The 21,235-nt window shown below is 35.3% G+C and overlaps 1 protein-coding gene across 4 annotated transcripts; it reads left to right on the forward strand.

Annotated features, from left to right (window-relative positions):
• Positions 1–892: 892 nt before the first annotated feature.
• On the forward strand, positions 893–14,101 carry LOC111799056 (endoribonuclease). Of its 4 annotated transcripts, XR_015421731.1 has the most exons (14): positions 893–1,056; positions 1,221–1,292; positions 2,608–2,687; positions 3,330–3,555; positions 3,641–3,673; positions 4,734–4,816; positions 4,904–4,976; positions 7,090–7,435; positions 7,542–7,873; positions 8,875–9,206; positions 9,490–9,820; positions 10,173–10,465; positions 13,520–13,610; positions 13,694–14,101. XR_015421731.1 is itself a non-coding variant. In XM_023682447.2 (12 exons), the coding sequence occupies exons 1-12, from the start codon at positions 979–981 to the stop codon at positions 10,380–10,382; spliced, it is 2,196 nt and encodes a 731-aa protein (XP_023538215.1). In that variant the 5' UTR covers positions 893–978; the 3' UTR covers positions 10,383–10,794. The 4 variants fall into 4 exon arrangements, 1 of the variants encoding a protein (XP_023538215.1); XR_015421730.1 differs by having other exon boundaries at positions 13,520–14,101; XR_015421732.1 differs by lacking the exons at positions 13,520–13,610; positions 13,694–14,101 and adding an exon at positions 13,169–13,440.
• Positions 14,102–21,235: the final 7,134 nt, after the last annotated feature.

Raw genomic sequence — 21,235 nt, forward strand, 5'->3', positions numbered from 1 at the left:
AAAGTCATATTCCATTCCTATAACTCTTACATACTCATGTAACTATGTTTTCGGATGACTATAATCTCTTAACAAGTCGAATGACTCGTACCCATATCTTCATGGGACGTTGCCCAAGAACTCCACGATAACAAAATTATCCACGAAAGAAAAAGTCGACTCGACTCGACTTATCACTTCCGTTCACGAAGAATACTTTGATGAACTCTGTCAATTAGTTGTGCTTGTGCATGAACTCTGTCAATAAAAAATTCGTAACAATGTTGCAAGTACATTTGATCTTAGGAGTTTGAACGATAAAATAAATGATTTTAAATGATAGATAATAATTAACCCTAAAACCCATTGTTGAGAGCAATTTGTTGCACGTTTGTCTATCGTGTTCCATATGAGATTCACTGCACTCTTCTCCAAGCATATTTGAATCAGTTCTTCCATAAGAAATACGTCCATCTGGGTTCATGAGCATGCGGTCATAAGACCCTCTACAATCTCCAAGCATTCGAGTTCGTTACACGTGCATGTACGGTTGTTGATATTAACCTACCCGACCCACTATCTATCTCCACTTATCTACTAGTTTGGGTCGATGTTGTTTACCCTTATCACTCGGTGATGTTATTTGCTTCTCAACGTACTTGGAGTACACTATTAGATAATAAAATTAATGAACATATATAAATATTCTTTTAAAGAATTTATTAGATAATAAAATAGAAAAACTTTTTATAGGGCTAGTTGGTAATATATTTGATGAATTAAAAGTTTAGATTAAAATTTATAATAATAATAATAATAATAATAATAATAATAATAATAATAATAATAATAATAATAATAATATTGTTTAATTAATTAATTTTATTTATTTATTTGACCTGTGTTAAACGATATAATTTGCCCATCTCTACCCGCGCCAGAACCTCTCCTAAACCCCAACGAACAAGCGGAGAGATTTCTTTCAGTCGGCGATCGGAGATGAAGGTGGTGGCATTGGTAAGCGGCGGCAAAGACAGTTGCTTTGCCATGATGAAGTCGATTCAATTCGGCCACGAGGTTTCGTTTTCCTTCTCGATTTTCCCTCTTAATGCTTCTTCCTTTTCTTCTTTTGTCTGGCTTATGAAAACAATGTTCACTGGCTGTTACAGTTTATGCTTTCGTTCAATTTTGGTTTGTTTGATTTTCTATTTTCGGTAAATTTATACTGCTGTTTGGTTCAGATTGTAGCGTTAGCTAATTTGATGCCTGCCGATGATTCCGTGGATGAGCTTGATAGTTACATGTATCAAACTGTAAGTCTTCTTGTTTTCTTCCTTATGCAAAATTGGACTGATACGTCACTTACAATTTTGAAGCAAATGGTTGATTTGATTTTTGACAATCAACTATCGTTCTTCTTTATCATGTAAGAGCACTTTTTGTTAAGTTTTGAACTCTCCAACCAGGTCACTGTCTCACAGATTGAAAATTCTCCGTGAAAAATCAGGCACACTTGTTGGAATTGGAAATAATTAAGTTATGCTTCCTTCTCCATTTTCAGAACTGTAATTAAAATCGAATACCTGCATTGGTTGATGGGATTGACATGGTTGATTTTCTTGTCCCTTCCCCTTCTTTTCGACCAAGAAAGTCCAATTAGTATGACTTTGAGATTTAAATTTCTTATAAAATCTTTGACTTGACCTGTGAGATCCCACATCGGTTAGGGAGGGAACGAAAAATTCTTTATAAGGGTGTGGAAACCTCTCCCTAGCAGACGCGTTTTAAAAACTTTGAGGGGAAGCTCGAAAGCGAAAGCTCAAAGAGGACAATATCTGCTAGCGGTGGGCTTGGGCCATTACATGACCCGTGAGTTATCTCACTCCTTTGGCTCATTGTTAATTTTTTTCTTGAAGACACTGAGGTGTGTTCAAGAAACTCTATAGACCCAAAATATTTTGATCAACCCAATGTGTTGGGTTATGACCTTTTTTTTTTGCTTTGAGATGGAACCGACCCAAATTATGATTATTACTATTTATTAAAAGACATATCTTTTTGTTATAATAACTTTTTCATATTTATTTTTATTTAGCTCCTCATAGGAGTTTGTATCTTTTGAATATACTACTAAGTTGTAACACTTCGCTAATCAATGAAAAACTTGTTCCTTGGTAAAAAAAAGTTCTTATGCACACACACACACACTAACTTCATTTCACGCATAAATTCTTTTAGATATTTTACTCCGCAATTACAGTAAATACAAATCTCTAAATCTCTGAAATTTTATTTTTCATAAATGACTTTGTAACCAACAATGTCTGGAAATTAGAAGACAAATATTGAAGTCCTAATACTTCTTATATTTTTGTATTTGTTACATTATAATGAATAACTAGTTTGGACCATCCGGCCAACCCAACCCAAATATGTTATGGCTGCATTTGGTGCATAATTTAATAAGAGGTATTTTAAGTTAACCAATTACCACAGTAGTTACCTCACTCCTTTGATTTGAGACTTGAATTACCTCACCCCTTTATATATGTATATTATCATTTGAGAAGTAATCGAGGACTTGTAGTCTAAGATCGCTAATTTGGGTTATTGGCTATAAATCTTCAGGTTGGACATCAAATTATTGTTAGCTACGCAGAATGCATGGGAATTCCATTGTTTAGAAGGCGAATTCAAGGATCCACAAGGTAAGTCTATTAAAAAAAAAAAGGAATTCTTAGGTAAAAAGCATCAGCTTGATGTGTGTGTTTATTTATTTATTTTTTTTGCACTTTTGTGGACCACTTTGCTCGAGAAAATTAGGAGTATTTTTTGAGGCGTGGGGAACTTTTGGGGGTTGTTTGGACTTTAATTAGGTTTAATACCTTCATTTGGGTTTTGGTAACTCAGCAGTTAGGAGTTTAGGGCTTTTCCTTTGTCTGGAGCTCTTCTTGTAATTGCTATTTGGTTTTTGTTTTTTTCCCACTGTATCTCAATGTCATGGGATTCCCTTTTCTGTACTCCAAATCTGTACGTTTATGTATATTATCTGAAAGCGGGTATTTCATTGAAAAAAGTTGTCTGGGCTAAAAAAGTGCATCGCCCATTCATTTAGTTTTATGATACAAGCATCAGGTTATTTGCACAAATTGGGAGGCTTTATTCATCCCTCATAAGAAGTTCTATATCCATAGTTTATTGTTTTGGTTTTTCACTCTTTTGGGAGTTTGTATCATTGAACATTATTGTTCCTTTTCATTAATCGAAAAGGTTGTATCTTGTTTAAGAAAGATACAATGCATTAGGTTCCCTCTCATTCTAATGGTTACTATTTTATGGAACTATTCTAGGCACCAGAAGCTTAACTATAGGATCACTCCAGGTGATGAAGTGGAAGATATGTATATTTTGCTAAAGGAAGTGAAGAGGCAATTACCTAGTGTTTCCGCAGTATGTTCTGGTGCCATTGCATCTGATTATCAAAGATTGCGGGTAGAGAGTGTTTGTTCAAGGCTAGGACTTGTTTCTCTAGCATATTTGTGGAAACAAGATCAATCATTGCTTCTACACGAAATGGTGAATAACATGTATATAAGCATTAAAATGGACATGCAACATTTGAATTTTACTCATAAGTCTTATTCCTCTTCTTTTGAACTAGATAAACAATGGAATTTTGGCCATCACAGTGAAGGTATAACTCTCTCTTTCTCTCTCATGTTTCTTTTTGTAATGGGGGGGGGGGGGGGGGTGGAGTGATGTTTTGGCTAGATTAAACTTTTGCATTAAACTGTACATGCATGCTCTGTCTAATTAGTTGTAATGATATTTGTTTCTTTTATCATTAACCTATTTTATGCTGTGGCCAGATATGATTGAATAACTAAATTCATTTTGTAATGATAATGCATGGATTAGTATGTTTATCTTCTTCTAACATGGATGATGTCGACCAAAATAAATGTTTGGAGTATTATTTTATTCTGGAAGTGTGAAGTTTTTTTTTTTTTTTTTTTTTTTTTTGTCGCTAAAAATCTGAAGTAAGTAGGAATATGTATCTATTTGCAAATGCACAAAATTGAATTTACGAACCAGTAGTTAAATGAATTTTCTCCTATGCCTACCTGACTAAGTTCTAATTACTGGCAATTAATCGACTTTGTAAATTTTTTTTTGAGGTGGCATGGAACTATTGAGATTTGTATTGAGGCACTGAAAAGATTACAAGATGGAGGAGAGGGTTGGAAGCCCTCTTGCCTCCCAACCAGCACTAATTAAACTTCTTTTCATACCATTACAAAGTTTACTTTTCCCAATTCACTGTTTCAAACTCCAACTATCCTGTATTATTATACACACCATTTCAATGATAAAATGAAATTTATGGAAGTGAACCTACCATAATGAAGTTACTGAATGGTCTTTGATGGTTCCTGATAGTGAGAATGGAAATAAGGAAACTGCATTGCAATATACAGAATAAATTGATACAAGAGGGGAAAAAAAAAAAAAAAAAACGAAAAAAAGAAAAAGAAAAAGCAGTGCATGATATTCTTGAGGGTGTCTCCTGGTGTGTGCGTCTCTAACGCTTTTCAGTTTAGACATGCTATTGTATCAAGATATTGGAGATTAATCTCAATTTTGATGTTAAAATTGATGCCCTTTCTGATGGTTTGTTTTTTCTATATATCATCACGTAAAATATATGCCTTTTATTTATTTTGATGGCTTGAAATTACTCTGGTCTAACTTAGGTTGCAGCAATGGGATTGGATCCGATGACGCACTTGGGCAAAGAATTAAGTTCTTTGGATTCAGTTCTACATAAGTTGAACAAGTAATTAACAATGTTATGTTAGCTTTTGAATTGTAGTTTGGCAAGCAGCAATAACACAGCTACTATCTTTTTCATTCGTTTGGACAGATTATACGGGATCAATGTATGTGGTGAAGGTGGGGAATATGAAACTTTGACCCTTGATTGCCCTCTTTTTAAGGTATGTTCTGAGTTTTTATCCTATTGAATGTTGGATAACAGTTGGTTGTATGATTCCATTTTTTCTTAAATTGTTTCTTTCTTAGGAACATTGCTGTACCCAAGGAACAGAATTTTATTGATAATAATGCATCATACAACCCCAAGTTCTTATAGGGGATTTGAAGTCCAAAACAGCATTCTAACCACTTTCTAACGGCTAGAAAAGCTAACAGACAGTTAAACAGCCTTCTAACAACTTCTCTATCTGGAAAAGCCAATAGAAAAAAAAAATTTAAGTTCCACATGCTTAAGGTTTTAAGGCCAAAAAAGATGACTGAAAATTACGTTGGGTTTGGACCAACTAGTCAAGGATTTCGCTTACCTATGCTTATCCACAGAGGCTACTTGGAATTAGAATTCTCTAGGTGTTGTTGGACTTACTGGTGCAATTATGTGGTGCGTTCAGCCATCTCCTCAGCTTCTTGACTAAAATCAACAACCGAAGGAAAATTAGCTAGGCCTACCATTAATCAAAGCAATTTAATGTAAACAATTTCAAGGGGAACTTTGATAAGGAATTACTCAAGGGAAGAACCCTTGTCTAAGATTCAAATCACTCCACAAGCAAGATCGATTATGTCAAGCTTAATTGATTCTAAACATGCAACCTAAACTACATAGAATTGCAAAGAAATTTAGCCATTGGCTAAAGGAAAGTGCAAATGCCATTTTTAGTACATTTTCCAAGTCTACTTCGCAAATATCCTCAAAATGAAAATCTTTGACCTTTAATGAGGCATTTCAAGGGTTGTAACCTTCCTACTTTATGACCATAATAGCCACTATGTAAATGTAACCTTAAAGTAAATAAAAGTCTTAAAATACATTAAAGAAACACTATATCTCTAGATGATCATTCACCCTAAATTTGTAACCATCCAAAAATAAATGAAACTTGATTCTTCTTTAATGTGGCATGAATTTCAACCTCGGGTGATAATTTGAACAACATTTTCTTCCCATCTTTCTTGAAGTTTATATGGCATGATTATGCGTTGGTCCATATCATTCTTCACTTATTCAAGAGGATTCATCCACAAATCTATTTGTGGAACTTAGGATCTCACAACACTCTCATGTATACACTCAGAGAATTTTAGGTCACTCTGTTTGTACTCATTTACACCAGTGAAGCTCAAACAAATTGAAAAGATACGCAAAGGAAACATATATTCGATCTTAAGCATTAAACTCTGGTACCAAATGACAAGGAATCACTCCAAGAAAGTAAGATTTGGATTACCTTGTTGATCAAATATCTCAAGGCAAGAACACTTGTTTGAGATTCAAATCACCCCACAAGCTAGATCAATCATGTCAAGATTGGATGATTCTAAACATGCAAGCTAAACTACATAGAATTGAATAGAAACTTAGTCATTGACTAAAGAAAAGCACAAATGCTCTTTTAACTCCATTTTTTAAGTCTACTTTACAAATATAACATATATAGCTTTATATCTCAAAATGAAAACCCCTGACTTTCCATGAGGAATTTTTAGAGTTGTAACTTTTGTATTTTATGACCATAATTAGCCACTATGTAGATGTAACCTTAAAATAAATTAAAGTCTTAAAATACATTAAAAAAACACCATAACTCTAGATTATCATCCACCCAAAATTTGTAACCATCCAAGAATAAATGAAGCTTGATTCTTCTTTTATGTGGCATGAATTGCAACATCTTGAGATACTTTGAACAACATTTTCTTCACATCTTCCTTGAAGTTTATATTGCATGATTGATGCCTTGGTTCATACCAGACTAACTTGTGGATCTATTAACCATATGATTGTACTCAAATTTTGCTTGTGCAAACTCAAATCCCATTGATGAGAGAAAGAAAGGCTAAAAAATATATAATAAATTAGTTTCTGTAATTTTGTATTTACGCATGGATGTCCTAACTTTGACACTCCTTTTTGATAACTTGGAAATAAATTCTTGCAACAAAAAACTTTAAGTGATTTAGTCTGCAATCTCATCATGGTAAAGCATTCTCGAACTTCAGTCAAGTTAATGTGCATATAATGTTCTTGGGCTACCAAATAACATATAAATTTTTCAGAATGCTAGGATTGTGCTTGACGAATCCAAAGTTGTGATGCACTCATCAGATTCCATAGCACCAGTAGGGTTCCTTCATCCTATTTCCTTCCATTTGGAGTATAAGGCAAAGACCTCTTCTATCTGTGACAACAATTCTGTTGACCATGAGAGAGTGGGCCTTCTATTCGAAATTGAAGGAGATTGCTTTCACAGTAGTGACACATTACAGTCTGTTGCTGACGCCTCTAGTGCCAGTCATTTACTTGATGATGTTCCAGATGATAGACTTCAAATTTCATGTTCAAGGATGCAGAATACGTTTGCGATTAGTTGCTGGTTGCAAGATTCACGTGATACTTCTTCAGGTTGATTAAATATACTCATTTTTAAAGGAACAACTATCATATTTACATTTCCAACTTTCAGCCTATATTTTTTGCGAGTTTCCACGCTAAAGTCTTTCATTGACAGGTCTTCAAGATGATCTAAAGACTGTTCTCAGGAAAATAGAATCAGAACTTCTAGGTCGTGGTTATGGATGGAAAAATGTGCTCTATATTCATCTTTACCTTGCTGATATGGATGATTTTGCTTTGGCTAATGAAACATACGTCAGTTTTATAACACAGGAGAAGTGCCCTTTTGGTGTCCCATCACGCAGTACAATCGAATTGCCTCTTCTGCAAGTGAGATCAGGAAATGCATATATTGAAGTTCTGGTGGCAAATGACCAATCAAAAAGAGTTCTTCATGTTCAGAGCATATCGTCTTGGGCGCCTAGTTGCATTGGACCATATAGCCAGGTAAAAGTGTCTTGGGTGCCTAGCTGGTTATTTTCTTGTCCTTGTTATCATTGTTTAAGCACCAATTTCCAGAATTTTATCTTGAGGAGGTGGTATGTGCCCACTTATGCAAGGAAGGGTAAAGTGGGGAAAGGATGAGGAAAATGGTTAGAGTGAGGACCATTGAGGGATTGTGCATTGTTGTACAGTGTTTGGGATATGAGAGGTTTATGGGGAGGTTTTGGGAGGTCAGGTAGCTAGGGTATTTTGTGGACAAGGTTGTCTAGAAGGATGGGACCAGCTCTCTCAAATAGATGGGTGTTTTCTTGTTCTTGTTACCGTTGTTCTTGAGATATCAATCGAAACGACTGATAACTCATCCCCTTATGAAGAACTCTCAATACAGGAGTGGGGTTGTTTGCGTATTTTTCTGAAAAGTGCTTTTAGGTTGAATAAAGGATAGAGACCTAAGAAAATGTACATGGAACATTGTAGATTTATCAACGGGCAAAAAAAATATAAAAAGCCGAATTGGTCGCTGAAGGTTTTACTCTAACTTTATTGATTATCAAGAAACATTGGCCCCTACTCCTAAAATTAACTCTATAAGAGTTTATTTTATTACTATTTATTGCTGTTAATTTAAACTAGTCCATCTACAGCTCGATGCTAAAACATTCTCTTAAGAGTGTGACTTAAATCTAGCAAGAAAGCTTTCATCAGCTATGAATCTTTCTAGGGTCAAACCGAACACACCATCTTTTAAAAATAGAGTGGGAAGGAAGAAAAAAAAATTGCTTGGGTTGTATGTGTCGGCTATATTAGCCTCACTGCTAATGTTATTGTAATCATGCTCAATCTTAGTGAAAAATATGCCTAGGTTAGGAAATTACCATTGGCAATCTAATGCACGTATCAGTTGCAATTACATTTTATATTATGTCGTGGCTATTGTAGATGACAGAATCAAATTGTTTTCGTACTTCCTCTGGTTCTTCATGTTGGCAATCGTTTATTTCCAGGCAACTTTGCACAAGGAAATCCTTTACATGGCCGGTCAATTGGGGCTTAACCCTCCGACTATGACACTTTGTAGTGGAGGTGCTACACATGAGCTGGAACAAGCACTAAAAAATTGTGAAGCAGTGTCAGAATCTTTTAACTCTTCAATATCTACTTCTTCTGTTCTGCTTGTCACGTACTGTTCTACTCGTATTCAACTAGAGGAGAGAAAGAAAATAGAGGACAAGTTGCATGGTATGCTTGAAGAAATGAGGCATTCCAAAAAAGATAGTTCGTCAAAAGTGCTTGATACTATTTATCTGTATATACATGTACCCAATCTTCCTAAAGGGTAAGCTTTTATGTGTCCATGTAATGACATCTTTTTTCATCGTACTTGTGCTTATGTTGGAAATTATTTATCTTTATGCTCGATGCTCAATTTAAAATATCAAATTAAAAAAAGATGGATTCTTTCGAATGATCATTGCTCTTGTAGAAGTTGAAAATCTAGATGATGCACCATAGGTTTGTGTCTATTTTATTGGTTTTCAAAATTGAGTCAAATGGTGCTTATTATATTTGTAAGTGCTTCTTTCTTTTTTTGCTTTTGATTTCCAGTATTTTCTTTGCAGAGCACTTGTTGAAGTTAAGCCTGTTCTTTATGTTCAAGAGAATTTCGATACGGAAGCAGAAAATCTTCATGACTCATCGAAGTTACATACGCCTACATATTGGGGTTTCCAACATGAAGACTGGCACAAGTCTTGCATTCAGAAGTGCGTTGTTAATGGAAATATATGTGCAGTTGTGTTGTCTGTGACAAATGAACTTGCTCGGAATATTTGTTCTAGCCTACGAGGAAATCAGATTAGTGAAGAGCACTTAGAATTGGTTTCCAAATTTTGCATTTGTCTTCTCAATGAAGCTCTCTTAGACAGTGCTTGCTGTTGGGAAGATATAAAGGTTAGTTAATCTGGAAAATATCCTTGCAAAAGGATTATTGAACAAAAGTTTTGATTGTCGTCTGTTGTTTTCCAGTCCTTTATTTATTTATTATTTTATTTGATCCAGTCCTTTCTTGTAGGCTTTCTTGTATTTAACTTAATGTACTATTAGTTCTAAATCCCAGAAATCTTCATGGTGTCTTCTTCGTTGGACAAAGTCAAATCTAAGTTGAATAATTGGTAGACTTGATAACTTTCCAGGGAGGCGTACGCTTATTCAAGCCATGTTATTTATTTTCACAACAGCTATCCCGCTTATGAATATTATTTAAATTTCTTAGATTTTCTGACATATTTTATCGTTTTTGTAGAGTTTAAGGTTCTACCTTCCAACTAGCCTTAATATTACTTTGGAGGCTGCATCAATCATATTCTCTCGTGCTTTCAATGAACTTGCTGAGTCAAATCCAACAGTTCATGTTGATCGGTTCTTCAATCTCATCCCAGTGTTAGGTGCTGGACGGGCACCGACATCCATGGATGATATATTGACTTGTGAATTATTTGCTCAAAAATCTTGAGACCGAGTTGTTCAACTGTGGTCATTCTCTGGCTTGCAATATATGCATCTCCTTCACAACAATCAGATTCTTGGTTTATGGAGGTACGTTCACTCCCTTGAAAGGCAAGCTCTTATTTAAGTAGTTTTTGGGGAAATTTTCAGTGCTATGATAGTATAATTCCTCTCATTTGACATGTTAATTAATTACATATTAATTTATGTTATGGTCTCATAGTATGGCAGTTAATGAATAGAGGTAGTATGGAATTATGGTAAGCAATGAAAGCTGTTTCATACTACCATAGTAGTAGAATTTTCCTTTTTTAAAAGATATAGATATATGACTTGAATGTTATTGTAATTTGTATCAATTCTCTCGGTGGGGGTGGGAGCAAAGGAAATATAATTGTGATTGAATTTTGTATCATCAATCTTTTCTGTTTTAGAAGTATATTATTTCTATTTAGAGAAGGATCTTATATTAGAGTACTGCACGCAAGATACTTGTGATTACAACTTTAAGGCGGTTGGTGCAAAAAGCATTGGATGCACAATGCTTTCAATGTTTTATTGTTGAAATTTTTGTTGCATTATTGTTAAGCTTGAGTTTTGATATTTCTTGATATGGGAGTTTTTATAGGTGTGATTAAAGTATCCATTTTTTCCTCCAATTTTTAAACAATTCGAATTCGTGGAATACGAAACCTGTTGATGCCAAAATTTAGATTAATGGTGAATTTGTATGGAATGGGGGATTGAATAAATGTTCTACAAAATAAGAGAACTGTGCACTAGTGGAGTGCCTAAGTCGCCTACACTTCGACCGTCAAGAAGTATCCAGTTTGTAAATATCTTAGAAAAAGACATGAATTGTTTTGGACGCCCCTCTTCGTTTCACCTCCTCGATTATTGAGGTTTAGTTGAGTAATAGAAATCATTATTTAATTGGACTTGAGTTGGAGCCTGGTCTTAGCTATTTGTGACTTGTACGTTCACCTCATATCTCTTGGACCAACAAGGGTTGATCCCTTTGGGGCATGACCTTGGTTGTCTCCCATGGGGATCGACCTTCAAGACCTAGGGTCAGCCTCCATGGGCCTTGGCTATCCTTGAAGGGACCAACCTCTTATGCTTACATCTTAGGCCCCACGCCTCATGTCACATGGTGTGCACCATGTGTAACAGCCCAAGCCCACCGCTAGCAGATATTGTCCAACTTGGACTTTCCCTTTCGGGCATCCCTTAAAGTTTTTAAAATCCCTTAATGCCTGTTAGGGAGAGGTTTTCACACTCTTATAAAGAATGCTTTGTTCTCCTCCCCAACCAATGTGGGATCTCACAATCCACCTCCCTTCGGGGCCAAACGTCCTTGCTGGTACACCACCTCGTGTCCACCCCCCTTCCGACTCAGTCTCCTCGTTGACACATCGCCTGATGTCTGACTCTGATACCATTTGTAATAGTCCAAGCCCACCGCTAACAAATATTGTCTTCTTCGGGCTTTTCCTTTCGGACTTTCCCTCAAGGTTTTTAAAACACATCTGCTAGGGAGAGGTTTCCACACCCTTGTAAAGCTTCGTTCTCTTCCCCAATCGTTGTGGGATCTCACACCATATTTCTTTGTCATAGTCTCAAGCCTTGCCTTCAACCTTACACCTTTGGTCTGGGGCCTCTTGTGGGCTTCAAGTATGGCTTAGTTGATAGTTTCACCCCCAACAGAAATCTTTCACCATCAAAGCCGTGAAATTCTCCATAAGAAGTTAAAAAGAAGAATTATTTGGACAAGCCTTGCCTTCAACCTTACACCTTTGGTCTGGGGCCTCTTGTGGGCTTCAAGTATGGCTTAGTTGATAGTTTCACTCCCAACAGAAATCTTTCACCATCAAAGCCGTGAAATTCTCCATAAGAAGTTAAAAAGAAGAATTATTTGGACAGTAGGTTTTGTTTGTAATAACGATATGAAATTTTACAGTTTTACAGTGAATTGAAAATTTATGAAAGTGATTTTCAAATTAGATTAAACATTATACCTCCGAAGCAAGTGAAACTTAGTCCTTGATATAACTAAATCAATATATAAGACGGATTTGATTTTCAACCTAACATTTTGATAGTCATTTTATCTAGGGGTGCTGCTGACATTTCTGTTAGCATGTCATAAATGTTTGGAAATTGTTGTTTTAACTCTTAACTAAATTATTAGAGATTCTGGTTTCTCTCTTTATACCATTATTTCTGAGCCATCAAAAAGTAGTACCTTCTGTTGTAGATGATTAGAAAGGACGTGTTGGATTTATACCTCCCTACATTCTACATGAAAATTTTGATTCACCAATTTTTTACCAATCCTAACAGCCTTTTACACCTTATCTCACCAACCATTTATTTTCACAGCTTCTAACCTCAAAATCCGCAAGTCCTACAAGTTTTCTTTCTTTATTACATTATTCTTGTGTATATAAAGGTTAGATCTTCTGAAATGTTGTTAAATGTATGGAATATTGCAAATTTTGTTGAAATCTCGGTCGATTTAGTACAATTCTTAGTCAAACATAAATATGGATGAGGATGAGTATGCTTCCCTGTTGGAACATGTCTCTCGGTTGGGTTGATCGGGCCACCTTCAAGATTATTTTTATTGATTTTCTTGGTCGATTTAGTACATTTCCTCGTTGGGCATGAAACTAGATGAGAATGCTTCCCAGTTGGAACATGCATCCCTCCTAGGTTGATCCGACCATCTTCGAGATTCAATTTCTTTTCTTTTCTTTTAATTGTTTTTTGTTTACGTTTTTAACGGTGTAGAATGAGAGTGAAAAGGATTATGGTGATGGGGAGATGAAAGATTTGGATGCGAACAATGATTTCGTTTGAAGAATTTTTTACATATCTATGAAATAAGCTGTAGAAACTCGAACGAGCTCAACCTTATAATAAGACGTTTGCTCCAATCAAGGTTAAAAGCTCGTGCTCTTGTTATTAGGAATGATGTAAGGCCTAATAGGTTTCTTGTCGTGGAAAGAATTCTTAATATATACATCTCATTTCGTATATGATACAAACAAGAATTCTTAATATATATATCTCATTTCGTATATGATACAAGATATGGGAGTGTAAAACTTCTCATATGCTCATCCTTCTCTCATAACATAGGGCATGAAATTTGGTCGACATCTACACCATTTTCATATAATATAGGTGAAGAAATTTCATCAATCTCCGCATCTTTCCTATATAATGAAAGGTAACATATTCTCTTCATATCTACGTACTTGTACTTACTCTAGTATACTTTGTTGTCTGATAATGTGGTGGCATATAACTTAGGGGATATGGTAGTCATGCTACATAGCATGACAATGTTCTTGATCAAGGGAAAATTAGAGATGATGACGGCCCTTAAATGTTATTGCCGATGTCATAGACTAGTCAGAAGTTGCGTTATTGGTCATTAATCAATTTAAAGTTTCAAAATGTTGGTTCTACTTATCGATTGAAGGACGTTGTAAACTTGCATTATGACATGACATGCAAGAGAACAAGCATTAGCTATTGTGTTAGGAAGATGCCGTCAGAGTTATACAAATTTTTTTATTTTCAAGGGTTCTTATAACAATTTGTATAACTCTTATGACGACCCTTAACAATAGCTAATTAACATTTGTTCTTTTGTCTTCCTAGTCTTGTAATAACTCAAGTTCATACTGAATAAAGAAATTAATTAAGTACGATCAATAGATTTCATAAGATAATGAATGACCCAATTTCATGACTTGTTATAGTCAACATTTAATGTGGAAGTTAAAATACTCCATAATGATATTCATTCAACTCACTATCTCTTTTTTCCCTACTCGTGGACGTTATTATGTTGTGTAACATGGTCTACAACGTCTCCTCCCAAGTTATTTTTCATATTATTACACACCCACACACGAAACATTTTTTACATAGAAAGAAACATAACCACTTAAAAAAGGAAAAAAAAAACTTGCATTGGAATTGCATCAGAATATCGAACATATATCGAAGTAGACGATTAAAAAAGGTGATAGCCCTATAAGTTCGATTTCACATTCTTTCCACAGAAGTTCTATTCTATGCATGAATGTGCTACCTAAAGACAACATTAGAAAATTTTTGTTTTCGATCTCTCTTCTCGATGCAATATAGAAGTCTAACCGTGTGTCCAAAATAATTTTATAAATTAATAAATATACATTATACAAAATTAAAATTTATGATTACTCTAAACTTTCATTTGTATTTTTTTTAATAAATTTAAAAATTTATCAATGATAAATATTGAAAATTTTAGATCTAAAAAGCTAATAATTTAATAATCAACATGTTTTTAAAGTTCATGTGCAAAATATATATTTTAAAAAAAGTAGAAAAGAAACCAAACCAATTATTATTAAAAGAGAAAGGTAAGTATGGCAATGATGTGTTTGGTTTCCCCAAGAAAAAACTAAATTTCTTTTGGGCATTGGAAAATCACCAATCTCAAGAAAGGTCTTAAGGTCATTTGGGACCTCAAAATAATATTAATAAAATAAAAACGTCATGATCGGCTCCATAATACTCACCCACTCGGGTGAGCGTGGATGGGTATCGGAAAAAATCTTTTAAATCAATTTAAAATTTAGAATTTATTGAACTAGTGACCCGAACAATTTGAATAGAGTTGAGATAGATCGTGGAATTGTTATTTATAAATCATACCGCGCATCATTAACTTTAGTTACAAATGTCAAATATTCTCAACTTTTTTAGTAATAGGTAGTGTTGGATATTCCCTAAATGCAAATAGAGATAGAATTAGACTGATTCCATAAATGCTTTTTTGGATATTCCTCAATGTCCCGACTATTCACGAAACATGAGAAGCAGACGAAGAATTTCTCGAGAATCCTACAAGATCTATTCATTATTTTTCCTCTCGCAGATGGTCAGAACTTCATATGAGTTTGAATCTTATTGAAAGGTTCAATAGATATCAGAAATTGTCGAAGAAAGAACAAGACGTTGAACCCATTATAGCCCAAACCAAGGATGGATGGGAACATATGATTAGCCCTTTTTCTAGGCTATATTTGTTTTTTTTTTTTTTTTTTTTTTTTTTTTTTTTTTTTTTTTTTGTAATTTTTATATTTGTGTTTCTATACTCTTTCTTTTTCCCTCGTCTTCTCATCCTTCTCCTTCCTCCATCCATGGCCGCCGCAGTCCACCGTTACCTCCGTTCATCCTCGTCTCCCCTTTGTCTTCTTCTTTTTCTCTTTCCTTTCCACCGCCGCCGTCGTTACTGTTGTGCCACCAGATTTCACATCTGGAACGAATCCAGGGTCATGATCTATCTCCGACCTATCTCTATCAGATCTGGAATATTTCTACTCAAGAGCTTTCAGATCTGGAGCGTTTCATTCTAGGTCTAAGAGATTCAGACTGATTTCTTGAGATCGTGAGTTCATAGATCTGTATTGCCTCATTGTCGAGACACTAACATTCATTATTGGTTCGTGGTGGAGTCTCGGCCGCATGTCGTCGGTGAGCCACAATCCTTTGTTGAAGATGAAGTCACGCGCCGCTGCAGTCTCCGTCAGCCGCGGTTCAGGTATCGCCGGCGCAGTCGGAAGAAGGGGTTTTGGACGGAAGTTGAACAAGAAAGAGAAGGAAAAGACGACGATGAACTTGGGCTCTCGATTGGGCCACATTTCAAATCCTTATTGGGCCCAATGGGCCTGGTTTTTTCTCAGGCCCATATATAACCTCTTAGACTAATATTTGGATTTTGGATTATCCAAGGGCCCAACAATGGTGTTAGGGATACAAAGGATCTCACAACTAAAGTTTCTTATTAGATTCATGACCTAATGAACTTCTACAATCATTGCAACAATCAAGTTTCTTTCGATGGCTCGAGATCTTAATCGACCTATTAAAAACTTCGAGAACGTAGTCTCACGTATCGTAGGTAGCGCTAGGTTCATGAATATAATTAGTGGGTATGAATCGTGACAGGTACGTAAATGAACTGAGACTACATTCGAATGAGACTGATCCTGAAGATACGAAGTTACAAACTTTAGGGTTTAGGGTTTAATCATAGTAACTCCAAATTAAATTCTTATAAGAACTACGTGAATAAGAATAAAACACGTCAAAAATACTCATGTTGGTTTGAGAAGACAGTGTTCACTCTTAGAAGCAATTTAACATAAATAGATAACATGATCATGTGAGTCGAGGAAAAACTTATGAATGAACCAGCTACAAGAAAAGACCAAATAAAAGGTTTGTTCGAGAAGTGCCCAAGTTTCAGAGGCGAATAGCGAGTTAGCGCAAGAAGGGTAGCTCCGCAGTCGGAAAAAGTAGAACGTCCCACTCCTATTAAGATAGGAATTGGACATGTCAGATCTAGGGCATCACTTTCTCGCTCCCAGAAATATAGTCATCCCCACCCCTTCACGTTGGCGTACAGACCTATTTTTTACATATCTCTCGTTATTTGGGATCCTATTCATCCCGCACTACTTTTCTGTAGTTCCAGACACTCATGCTTGCCTGTTTGATGAAAAACAGGCTGGGTCCTTTATGTTAAAGAGTTTGACAGAAAAAGTAGGGGTCGAATTCGACCCGGGGGCTCTTAGGAAGCAGTGCTAGAGCATCTCAGTTCGAGTTTGATGCCGCTATTGAAATAGCTTTTCTGGCTATATTTTTGGCAAGAGAATGTCAAGATTATCAAGTGCCAAATTCATATTCCAAACAGTGACCTCAATCCTGAGTACAGTGTATTACAAGTTATAAGATCTGACATTGGTTAGAGAGGAGAATAAAACTTTCTTTATAATAGTGTGAAAATCTCTTTCTAACATACGCGTTTTAAAATTGTTAGGCTAACAACGATACATAACGGACTAAAACAGACAATATCTACTAGCGGTGAGCTTAAACGATTACAGAACACGCACACTTAAAACATAGTTTTTAAAAAAGAAAGTGAAGATTAGTGAAAGTAATTATGCTTAGTTAGCTGCATTGCAAAGTATGTCTCCTTAATTAAAATGTTGAATCATGATTTTTCATTTCAATATTATAATCTAAAACTTACTTTATCCGATTATTAATTTTTTACTTTATAGGTAACACAAGAGTTAAATGTATCTTAAACGGTAAATTCTATCGATGAGTTTCACATTTTTTACCTTCGACTTTCTTTAAAAAAAATCATAAAAAGATATATTTTCGTGTACGTTCATTAGATTATAAAATGAAAAAAAAAATGGTACGAAATTGGAAGCTTACAGTCGGCTCATATTTTTTAGTCATCGTCGGCTCATAAAAAGATATATTTTCGAGTCGACGGCTCATACTTCAAAAGGTACGCAATCAGAGTCCTGGTCTCCTCCCACGGCTTGGAAACTTACCGTTTCATGTTCCATTTCACTCTACGATGGAGATTATTTTCACCCTTCCCTCACGGTACTACTTCACTATCAGTCACCCACGAGTATTTAGCTTTGTAGGTGTGAAAACCTCTCATAAATAGACACATTTTAAAATCGTGAGACTGACTGCAATACATAACAGGCTAAAGCGGACAATATTTACTAACGGTGGACTTGAGTTCTTACAAATGGTATCAGAGCCAAACACCAGGCAGTGTGCCACTAGGGGTAGATTGTGAGATCTCCACATCGGTTGGAGAGAGGAACAAAGCATATCTTATAAGGGTATGTGAGGCTGACGACAATACGTAACAGACCAAAACGAACAATATATACTAGCGATGGGCTAACTTGTTACCGTCCTTGATCTATTTAACATTAAAAAAAAAAATCACTAAACTTCTATACACAAAATTAAAATTTTAGAATAATCCTATACCGAACAGACTAATTCTTAAAAATTTCAAATCGACGTTTATAAAATTCAGAAATCTATTAAACACAAAATTCAACATGACGAGTACTAAATTGATAAGTATAACTCGAGCACGATTCCATCCCGTTCGTCGATGCTTTTCGAAATTTAAATCTTATAAAAAAAATGTTTTTAATAATATGAAATGGAAAGGGAAAAAAAGGGAGATGGAATGGGCAATGAAGAAGAGGATGGGCCTTACAAATTTGCATAAAACACAACACAAACAGACCAAAGTTTAAAGTATTTTTGGACTATTTGGATTTTTTTTTTTTTTTTTTTTTTTGTCTTTTTTGTCTTTTTTCTATGAGAATGTGATTCTTATTGAGAAAGCAAAAAAAGAAAAAAGAATGTTCGGGTTTTTAAAGCGGTATGAGATACCTTCTTTTTCCCTCGTTCGGTTGTTTTAGATAATTGCTTCTTTTTGTTCAATCCGATTAGTCGGATGTGAGGTAGTGATATGCTAAACCCTAAACTCTAAACTATGCTCGTGAAGTGGATTGACCTAAACTCGAAACTCGAAACCCTGAACTATGTTCGTGTTGGCCAAATAAAACAAAATTATGCTTGTGTTTTCTAAACAATTGTTTTTATTTTCCGATCAGTTTAGCCAGATGTGAGGTAGGGATGTGCTAAACCTTAAGCTATGCTCGTAAAGTGGATGAGTGTAAACCCTAAACTATGCTTGTGTTGGCTAAATAAACCAAAATTATGCTAGTGGTTTTCAATCATTTTAGCCCAATGTGAGTTAGAGATGTACTAAACCCTAGACCCTAAACTATGCTCGTAAAGTGGATGGGTCTAAACCCTAAATTATGCTCGTGTTGTCAAAATAAACCAAAATTATATTTTTTTTTCAATCAATTTAGACAGATCTGAGGTATGCTATACCCTAAACCCTAAACTATGCTCGTGAAGTTGATGAGTCTAAACCCTAAACTATGCTTGTGAAGTTGATAAGTTGAAACCCTAAACTACGCTTGTGATGACCAAATAAACCAAAATTATGTTTTTTGTTTCAATCCGTTGCCAAATGTGAGGTAGAGAGATGCTAAACCCTAAACCCTAAACTATGCTCGTGAAGTTGATGAGTCTAAACCCTAAACTATGCTCGTGAAGTTGATGGGTCTAAACCCTAAACGATGCTTGTGATGACCAAATAAACCAAAATTATGTTTTTTGTTTCAATCCGTTGCCAAATGTGAGGTAGAGATATGCTAAACCCTAAACCCTAAACCCTAAACTATGCTCGTGAAGTTGATGAGTCGAAACCCTAAACTACGCTTGTGATGGCCAAATAAACCAAAATTATGCATTTTTGTTCCAATAAGTTTAGCCAAATGCAAGGTAGAGATATGTTAAACCCTAAACCCTAACCTATGCTCGTGAAGTATATGAGTCTAAACCCTAAACTATGCTCGTGAACTGTATAGATCTAAACCCTAAACTATGCTCGTGTTGGCCAAATAAACGAAAGCTGATAAATTTAGAGTACATTCTCAACTGAGACTCTGACTCCACTCTTAAACGTCCCGTCCTCCTCAAGCTCATCTCGATTCACAAGAAAATGAATCAAACGTGCAAAAAAAAAAAAAACGAAGATTCAAATTAAAATCATCATAAATTTAGAGACCAAAGAGGTACTCTTGTTGCCATGTAGTACTTGCCTTTATTTTAGGGTTCAAGAGTTTAGGAGTTTGATGAATAGAGGAGGGATATAGAGGGTTTCCTTGTCAGAGGAGGCCACTATGGCAGCTGATTGAAGGACTGTTGTAGGGCAGGCTGCCACAATGTAGGCCTCATGGCATGGGGGAATGATGGTGTTAGTGGGCCTTTGGACAAGTTGGAGGGACCTATGCCTTAAAAACTTAGGGAATTGAAACAAAAACACTATCTCTTCCTCTATGACGCTTCTATGTGCATCTCGTGTTCGGCCCCAGGTTACCTAACTAAATATAATCGATAGTGGCACTGGATTTCTATTTCAGTTCATGGGTCTCACGGTACTTTTAATTTTTAATCAAATGATGATATGACCTAATTTACGTGATGATAGTACAAAATTCTCGCTCGTGTTGACCTAACTAAATATAAGCAATATTGGTACTGGATTCTCGGTTCAGTTTGTGGGTCTCAGAGTAATTTTGATTAAATGATGATATAACCTATTTATGCAAAGATAGTACAAAATCTTCGTTCGAGTTGACCTAACTAAATATAAGCGATAGCGGTACTGGATTCTCAGATTAGTTTGTGGGTCTCAAGGTAATTTTAATTAAATAATAATATGACTTTATTTACGCGATGATAGTACAAAATCTTCGCTCGAGTTGACCTAACGAAATATAAGCGATAGTGGTACTGGATTCTTGGTTCAGTTTGTGGGTCTCAGGGTAATTTTAATTAAATGATGATATAACCTAATTTTTCAATGATAGTACAAAATCTTAGCTCGAGTTGACCTAACTAAATATAAGCAATAGTGGTACTGGATTCTCGGTTCAGCTTATGGGTCTCACGGTACTTTTAATTAAATAATAATATGACTTTATTTACGCGATGATAGTACAAAATCTTTGCTCGAGTTGACCTAACGAAATATAAGTGATAGTGGTACTGGATTCTCGGTTCAGTTTGTGGGTCTCAGGATAATTTTAATTAAATGATGATATGACCTCATTTACGCGATGATAGTACAAAATCTTCGCTCGAGTTGACCTAACTAAATATAAGCGATAGTGGTACTAGATTCTCGGTTCAATTTGTGGGTCTCACAGATTTTTAATTAAATAATGATATGACCTAATTTATACGATGATAATACAAAATGTTCGCTCGAGTTATTATTCTACAGTATAAATGTGACAAATAAATAAATTAGTGGTACATAAATGAACCGAGATCACATCAGAATGAAACCGATCGTAATAAGAAGTTAGTTAGAAA

Source organism: Cucurbita pepo, chromosome 7, assembly GCF_057944985.1.
Source record: "Cucurbita pepo subsp. pepo isolate OVF chromosome 7, ASM5794498v1, whole genome shotgun sequence".
Taxonomy (NCBI): domain Eukaryota; kingdom Viridiplantae; phylum Streptophyta; class Magnoliopsida; order Cucurbitales; family Cucurbitaceae; genus Cucurbita; species Cucurbita pepo.

Bases quoted from the DNA above. Each gene is read 5' to 3' on its own strand.
- LOC111799056 (XM_023682447.2), top strand. From the start codon at position 979: ATGAAGGTGGTGGCATTGGTAAGCGGCGGCAAAGACAGTTGCTTTGCC. The intron at 1,293-2,607 runs GTAAGTCTTCTT...ATAAATCTTCAG, and splicing joins ATAGTTACATGTATCAAACT to GTTGGACATCAAATTATTGT. The intron at 9,821-10,172 runs GTTAGTTAATCT...TCGTTTTTGTAG, and splicing joins GCTGTTGGGAAGATATAAAG to AGTTTAAGGTTCTACCTTCC.